This window comes from Mastomys coucha, unplaced genomic scaffold (assembly GCF_008632895.1).
Source record: "Mastomys coucha isolate ucsf_1 unplaced genomic scaffold, UCSF_Mcou_1 pScaffold7, whole genome shotgun sequence".
NCBI classification, from domain to species: Eukaryota; Metazoa; Chordata; class Mammalia; order Rodentia; family Muridae; genus Mastomys; species Mastomys coucha.
Window position 1 is genome coordinate 9,339,019 of NW_022196913.1, and position 8,939 is coordinate 9,347,957.

General features: G+C 38.6%; 1 protein-coding gene across 1 annotated transcript in view; it reads left to right on the forward strand.

Annotated features, from left to right (window-relative positions):
• LOC116081731 (aldo-keto reductase family 1 member C15) overlaps window positions 1-8,939 on the forward strand; it is a 64,226-nt gene that overhangs the window by 46,078 nt on the left and 9,209 nt on the right. Inside the window, exon 7 of the mRNA XM_031358377.1 lies at window positions 5,823-5,932. Coding sequence (XP_031214237.1) covers window positions 5,823-5,932 — 110 coding nt within the window. The remainder of the gene's footprint in view (window positions 1-5,822; window positions 5,933-8,939) is intronic.

Consider the following 8,939-nt stretch of genomic DNA (forward strand, 5'->3'; position numbering starts at 1 on the left):
TATTATATAATTACAATAATACATATAACATGCATTATGTTATATAATTATATATGCCATATATATCATATAACAATATATACTATATAGTATATAATAATGTACTATATATTGTATAATATATAATCACATATAACATATATCTCAGAGTTGTTTTGATTTGCATTTCCCTGATGACTAATGATTTTGAACATTTCTTTATGTTCTTCTCAGCCATTGGATATTTTTCTGTTGAGAATTCTCTATTTAGCTTCATATCCCATTTTTTAAAGATTTATTTATTTATTTATTTATTATGAGTACACTGTAGCTGCTTCAGACACATCAGAAGAGGGCATCAGATCCCACTACAGATTGTGTGAGCCACCATGTGGTTGCTAGGAATTGAACTCAGGACCTCTGGAAGAGGAGTACAGTGCTCTTAACCACTGAGCCATCTCTCCAGCCCGGCTGTCCCTTTTCTTTTTTTTTTAAATTGGGTTATTTTGGTTTGCTGGTATCGAATTTCTTGAGCTTTTGTACTTACTTATTTATTATTATTATATAAGTAATTATAGTATATAATTACTTAGTAATATACTTAAGTATAGTTTATTATATTATACTTAATGATATATGTTATATATTAATCAATAATTGTATATAATAATTATAGATTATATTATATGCAATCATATATACTTTATATATATATGATATCTATAGAACTATGTATATCTATATGAAGGTTCTAATATATTAGGCTTTCATGCTACTCCTCAAATGTCCCTTAATTTCAGTTGTCTCTCCCAGAGGAGGTGGAGGACAGTAAGGGAACAAGGCGGTCTAAATCAGCATCAGCAAAGCCCCTATGAACTCAGAGAGTCTGAGGCAGCAGGCACAGGACCTGCACAGGTCTGCACCAGGTCCTCTGTGATCATGTTATGGTTTTCAGTCTGGTGTTTTTATGGGATTCCAGAGTGCGAAAACAAATGGGTCTCTGATTCTTGTGCCCTCCCTTGGGCTCCTTCTGTTTGTCTGTCTAGTTTGACTTTGATGGGCAGTTTTTGTCTTATATTTTATTTTGTTATATTAAAAAAATGAATGAACTGAATGTAAACCTAGCCAGTAGGATAAAGATTAACTATGGAGTTGTCATTTATCTCTTTTGGGAGGGGAAAAATTGGTTTTCTCCAATGGGACCAACCCTGAGTATATCAGGTACTCCAGGGCAGACATGATGTTAAGGAGCAGTTGAGCAACGTATAGTGAACTTCACAGTTAAAGGATTAAAAAAGAAAGAAAGAAAGAAAGAAAGAGAAAGGAATGAAAAGGCAGAGGACAGGACAGTAAACATGGCAAGAGGTTCTGGGCAGGCGATGGAGCAAGAACTGTCTGATGGGCTGAGGGAAGAAAATAACTGTGTGTTGTCAGGGAAGCCACCAGAGGCAAGCAAGAGTGTTGGAGGGGCTAAGTCTGAATGAATGGGATCTTTCAGGAGCCCTCCATTCCAAGACGGATGGAAAACAGTAGGTGAAGATTTGGTGGCTGAGTTCACCATGAGCCTAACATACACACTACAAAGTGGTGTGAACACATGGCGAATCAGAAAGAGGGAGGGAAGAGTGAGCAAGCACACAAATCATAATCCATATGACCATATGAGGTGCTGGAAAAGTCTCTCTGTGGTAGACAGTCTGCTTAGCTTGTGGAAGACCTTACATCAGCCAGCACTGCAAAAACAAACAAAGCAACTAACAAATAAGACATACACACCTCACAACTGATACAAAACCCCTTCCTAATACTTGTAGTTAGGAATGGCTATATAGGCAATCCGGAGCCTGCAGCCATCAGGGACTACCAGGTTGGGCTCCTACCTCAATTCTTTGCCTGTCAGCTCTTCTGGACAAGCCCAGCAGAGGTGAGTTCCTCTCTGTCCCTTCTGCACTCTATACCCCAGGCCACAGACCTCCTATATGCCTGCTGCCACCAAGCATAACAAGATCCATACCCGTACCTGCAATCTCAAAGGTCTGCAGTCATCAGGAACCACCAGGTCTGCCTGCATCCCTGGAAACCTGCTGTCACTAGTGACAACTAGAGGCCTGAAGCGATCAGGGACTACCAGCTCTGCTTGTATCCCTGGAAGCCCATAACCATCTGGTACTACCAAATCTATCGCAATCTCAGAGGCCTGCTGCCATTAGGGACTACCAGGTCTGCCAACACCAGGGACAACCAGATGGATAAAGATAAGCATAAGAACATAATAAATAAAAGCCAAGGCAATGTAACACCACCAGAACCCAGCTATCCTAGTACAGCAATTTTACTAGGATATTGTAACACACCCAAAGCACAAGGAAATGACCTTAAATCCAATCGTATGAAGATGGTAGAGGCCTTTAAAGAGGAAACGATTAGCCGGGCATGGTACCGCATGCCTTTAATCCCAGCACTTTGGGAGGCAGAGGCAGGCGAATTTCTGAGTTCAAGGCCAGCCTGGTCTACAGAGTGAGCTCCAGGACAGCCAGGGCTACACAGAGAAACCCTTTCTCGAAAAACAAAAAAAACAAAAAACAAAAAAAACCCAAAAAACAAACAAACAAACAAACAAAAATAGAGAGGAAACGATTAAAGTCCATAAAGAAATACAGGAAAATACAGTCGAACAGGTAGAAGTCTTTAAAGAGGAAATAGGTAAATATAGAGAGATACAGAAAAATAAAATCAAACAGGTGGAGGAAATGAATAAAACTGTTCAGGACCTGAGAATGGAAATAGAAGCAGTAAAGAAAACACAAACTGAGAGAATCCTGGAGATGGAAAACCCAGGGAAGAGAATAGGAACAACAGATGCTTGCCAACAGAATACAAGAAATGGAAGAGAGAATCTCAGGTGTAGAAGATGTGACAGAAGAAATTGATACATTGGTTAAGAAAATGCTAAATGTAAAATGTTCCTGACACAAAACATCCAGAAAATTTCGGAAACAGTGAAAAGACTAAACCTAAGAATAATAGGAATAGAAGAAGAAGACTCCCAGTTCAAAGGTCTAGAAAATATCTTCAACAAAATTATAGAATAGAATCTCCCAAACCTAAAGAGATGCATTTCATTTTGATTTTCATTTCATTTGTTTTTGTTTTTAGTTTTTTGAGTTGTGGTCTGGGTACACAGTCTAGGCTAGACTAAATAGGGCTTGAGATTTCCTGGCTTAGGGGTTCTAGCACCGCAATTACAGCTACACAACAAAGCCCTTGGCTTGTCATCATTTACTTCAATTTTGCTTATTTTTATTCTTACTTAGTTTTTAGAAAATTCATTTTTAAGTGAGTATGTGAGAGAGAGGTGGGTGGGGGAGGGGGAAGGGAGAGGAAGCGGGAGAAAAGTTATGCTAGTGTTTAGAAAAGCCAGGAGTATCAGGTCCCCTGGAACTAGAGTTGGGACCAAGAGCTGGTTGTGACCTTCCTGGTATAGATGCTGGGTACGGAACTCAGGTCCACTGTTAGACCGATGTGCACTCTCAACTGCTGAGCCGCCTCTCCAGTTCAATGTTTTCATTTTTTTGTTTGTTTGTTTGTTTTTTGTTTTTCGAGACAGGGTTTCTCTGTGTAGCCCTGGCTGTCCTGGAACTCACTCTGTAGACCAGGCTGGTCTCGAACTCAGAAATCCGCCTGCTTCTGTCTCCCAAGTGCTAGGATTAAAGGCGTGTGCCACCACTGCCCGGCTTCAATGTTTCCATTTTTAATGAATATTCTCCTATCAAATTATTTTAAATATCTTACAATAGAGAAATGTTTAAATGTGTAATGGCTTCATGGGACTTTATTTATTTTTTTATTTTTATTTTAATTTTATACTGAGACTCAAAGGAAAAAACTTTGGCTACAATAATAGATGAATACCATATCAACTAACATGCTTCCTAGTCAGGTACAATGTTTCTGTTATAAGAAATAGAAAACTCAACCTGAATTGGCTTAATGAAGATGCTGGAGCTAGGTGTAGCAGCACATGCTTCCAATTCTAGCAGCTAGGAGACAGAGGAAGGAAGATAGGAATTCAAACAGCCTCTGCTGCAGAATGGGTCTAAGGCTAGCCTGGGTGGCGGAAAAAAATGTCTCTAAGAAACAAAATGGCAAAACGAAAACTGTTGGTTTCCTTAAAGACTCTGTTTATTTCCTTTAGATGTTGCAATATGTAACATGGAAACAAACATAAGTTGTTGTAAAAGAGCTTCACAAAAAGGGGCTTTTGGGGCTGTCTCTAAGGGCAAGAGCGAATGTTTTTACTTAAAGTCACTAGCATATTTTATTCTTACCAGTCATGGACTTGTAGCACAGTGGACCCACTCTTAGAGCAAGTCAGCTTCATCTGGAGCCCCGGGGCTGGAAACACGTGAAAGCAAGCTCGACAGACTAAACTCACGGCTCTTCTTACAAAAAACTGCTCAGTTAACAATCATGGCGTGTGCTGTACTTAAAATCATATAAGGTCTGGAAAAAAAAGTGGATTAAAGCGAAGCCCAGCAAAATTGTACTGCAGCTGCATTATTCTGGTAGAAGTCTATTAGTGGGGTTTTCTTTCCTAGACTTAGATTGAAAATATTTTAATAACTTTTAAAACCCTTTAACTTTTGCAAAATTTAAAGCTACAAAAGGTACCAAGCATTGCACAGTGACTTCTTTCACATACATCCATCACCACACTTAAGCAGGCACGATGTCATTTTAGCCCATATTTTAAAAACACATTTTTTTTTAAAGTTAATGTTGCCAAAATACTATTAAAACACCTACACTTAGCGACACTTGGTATCACTAAATAGCTTGTAGGTTAAAACATGATCATGTCTTTTTATTTCCTTGGTATGTAGGCTTGCAACAGAGACCTCACACACAGTAGGCAAATACTCTAAACTTGAGTTATATTCCTTGGTCCTTTAACAAATTATTTTGAGGTAGGATTTTTCTGAATGCTCCAGTTGACCTTGAAGATGTAATCTTCCTGCCTTAGTGTCCCAAGTAGCTAAGTGTTTGCCAGTATCACTAGCTGTGACAGTTTTTTTACAACCAATTAGTTCAAAGTAGGGAGGAAGGAAGGTCTGTCTATGCGTTGCAGCTGCGTGGTGTGGCTGTTACATATTTCTTTCTGCCAGCAGGTTCTCTCTTGTATTCATGTCTTTTTCCCCTTTCTTACTCTTTCTTCTGCCCCCACCCTAACCCTGGGTCCTAGTTTCCACTCTCACTCTCTCCTTTGATTTAACTATGAAAGAAATTAAGCATTTTAGCTTATTTTAAAATTTCCCATAATTGGGGAAATTAGTCACTGATCACTGTGATAGCTTGGCATATTGCTTTTGAATTTCTTATATGCTAAGGATCAGATCAAAGACTTGATAACAGAAGATTGAAGTCCTTTGAGTCTATGGGCTTTTAAAGACAGGAGATTTTCTCATCCGGTGTAGTCTACACACTCACCTCATTTATTCCCCTGAGCCCTCCACTCTTTCTACAAGCCTAGAGGGGAAACAATTTCAGGCTCAGCTTGCAGTCATCTCCCCTAGGGCTACACTCAGTCATTGCTCTAATAGGGCATTAGGCTTTGTTCTATAGAAAGTGACAGAGACCGCAAGTCAGAAACAGGAGATTTTAGTCTTAAAATGCTTACAAAAGGACAAGAATAAAAAAGTATTTCAGGAAAAAAAATGACCAATTTGAAAACATATTATACTTAAGTCAATATAGAAGTATATCAACCCTTAAGGCACTTCTAAAACCTGCATGACATTGTTGACACATATATTCTAATAACATTTCCTTTTGGAAATTTACAGGTAGAATGTCACCCGTATCTCAACCAAAGCAAACTCCTGGAGTTCTGCAATTCCAAAGGCATTGTTCTAGTTGCGTACAGTGCCCTGGGATCCCACAGAGACCCGAACTGGTAATGAGACTCCTGTGAATGATTTACTTCCTCATGTGAATGATTTTATGTTCATAAAACATTTAAAAAGATTAACTTTCAACACCATGACAAAGTTCAACTCAAGAGTGCAGCCTGTCCTTATGTGCCCTGGGTGAGCTCCAGGCTCATTAGTGTTCATTTACTCTGCCTTTATCGGTGTCTACCTGTTTCCTGCGTGAATAACTTTAAAAGGGATTTAAAGACAATTTACAGAGATTAGACTGCATATTTTCTAGCCATGCCATTTTGACAAGTGGGTAGAAAGTGAAACCCACATTCATATCATTTCCAGAAACTTTTTTTTTGTTTCTAGAACATCTAGTTTTTAATTTAGGAGGGGCTTAGAACAATTTTGTCTCATAATGTCAAAGATAGTGTTTTATGGAAGCCAAAAAGAGAGAATTCCCAGGAGAATATATAACCATCTTTTATTTTTTATTTTTTATATTTTTTAAATTTTTTATTAGATATTTTCTTTATTTACATGTCATATGATATCTCCTTTCCCAGTTTCCCCTCTGTAAAAAAGAAATAAAATAAAATAAAATAAAACAACAACAACCACAACAAAAAAAAACCCTGTTCCCTCCCTCCTCCCCATGCTCACCAACCTACTCTCTCCTGTTTCCTGGCCCTGGCATTCCCCTTCACTGGGACATAGAACCTTCACAGGGCCAAGGGCCTCTCCTCCCATTGATGACTGACTTGGCCATCCTCTGCTATATATGCTGCTGGAGCTATCAGAGTCCCATCATTGGTTGATGGTTCAGTCCCTGGGAGCTCTGAGGGTACTAGTTAGTTCATATTGTTGTTCATCCTAAGGGGCTGCAAACCCTTCAGCTCCTTGGGTCCTTTATCTAGCTCCTTCATTGGGGACCCTGTACTCAGTCCAATGGATGGCTGTGAGCCTCTACTTCTGTATTAGTTGGGTACTGTCAGAGCCTCTCAGGAGAAAACTATATCAGGCTCCTGTCATCCAGCACTTGCTGGCATCCACATTAGTGTCTGGATTTGTTGATTGAATATGGGAAGGATTCCCAGGTGGAACAGTCTCTGGATTGTCCTTCCTTCAGTATCTGCTCCATATTTTGTCTCTGCAACTCCTTCCATGGGTATTTTGTTCCTCCTTTTATGAAGGAATGAAGTATCCACACTTTGGTCTTCCTTCTTCTTGAGTTTCTTATGGTTTGTGGATTGTACTTTGTGTATTCTAATCTTCTGGGCTAATATCCACTTATCAGAGAGTGCATACCATGTGTGTTTTTTTGTGATTAGTTACCTCACTCAGGATGATAGTCTCCAGATCCATCCGTTTCCCTAAGAATTTCATAAATTCATTGTTTTTAATAGCTGAGTAGTACTCCATTGTGTAGATGTACCACATTTTCTGTATCCATTCCTCTGTTGAGGGACATCTGGGTTGTTTCCAGTTTTTGGCTATTATAAATAAGGCTGCTAGGAACATGGTAGAGCATGCATTGCTATTACATGTTGGAGCATCTTCTGGGTATATGCTCAGGAGTGGTATAGCTGGGTCCTCAGGTAGTACTATGTCCAATTTCCAGAGGAACTGCCAAACTGATTTCAAGAGTGGTTGTACCAGCTTTCAATCCCACCAGCAATGAAGGAGTGTTCCCCTTTCTCCACAACCTCTCCAGTATCTGCTGTCACCTGAGTTTTTTATCCTAGCCATTCTGACTGGTGTGAGATGGAATCTCAGGGTTGTTTTGATTTGCATTTCCCTGATGACTAAGGATGTTGAACATTTCTTTAGGTACTTCTAAGCCATTCTGTATTCATCAGTTGAGAATTCTTTATTTAGCTCTGTACCTCATTTTTAAATAGGGTTATTTGGTTCTCTGGAGTCTAACTTCTTGAGTTCTTTGTATATATTGGATATTAGTCCTCTATCAGATATAGAATTGGTAAAGATCTTTTCCCAATTTGTTAGTTGCTGTTTTGTCTTATTGACAGTGTCTTTTGCCTTACAGAAGCTTTATAATTTTATGAGGTCCCTTTTGTCAATTCTTGATTTTAGAGCATAAGCTATTGGTGTTCTGTCCAAATTTTCCCCTGTGTCCATGTGCTCGAGGCTCTTCCCCACTTTCTTTTCTGTTAGTTTCAGTGTATGTGGTTTTATGTGGAGGTATGGCCAGCTTTTGAATTGGTTATATCAACATGCCAAGTGGGTAACATGTTATTAAAGACTTTTCAAAAGGATAAATGAAGCTGAAGTCATTAGAATATGATTACATTGCACATTAATACATTAAAATTAACTTATTAACAATTAATAATAATAAGTTAAAAAAATCCATAGGCTTAGGAAATAGTACTGCTTGTTTATCAGTGAATTCTGAAAGCTATTTATAGATAAAAGAGATAACAGATTTGTATATGCATGCACTGATGGACTTTCTATCCACTTGACACAAGCCTAGACTTTTATGGTAAGAAGGATAAGGAATCACAATTAATAAAAATAAGGTCTCCATAAAATTGGCCTATTGGCAAGACTGTGTGATATTTTTTATTGATAATCGATGTGGAAGGGCCCAGGCTGCTGTGGGTTGTGCCAACATCGTGGTTCTCAGTTGTTTAGGAACGCAGACTGAGCAAGCCATTAGGCATCATTCCCCCACAGCCTCTGTTCAGCTCCTGCTGTGCCTGCCTGCCTTTGATGATGGAAGTGTAATTTAAAATCTCTCCTTCCCAAGTTGCTTTTAGTCTTGGCGCTTTATTACAGCAATAGAAGTGATAACCTAGATGAGGCATAAGAAAAAAGGCGTTTTGATGGCCATCGAAGATGGTCTTTTATTTTCTGATTTTAATAGAGTGTAATGATTAATGTGGAAACTTGATTTTCTAAAGTCAAACAAAATGAAACAAAAGTTAATTAATAATAATAGTAGTAGTAGTAATAGTAAACTTGTATATGCCTTTAGAAGTTCTTATTTCTTTTGGGGCAGTTTTTTTTTTTTTTTTT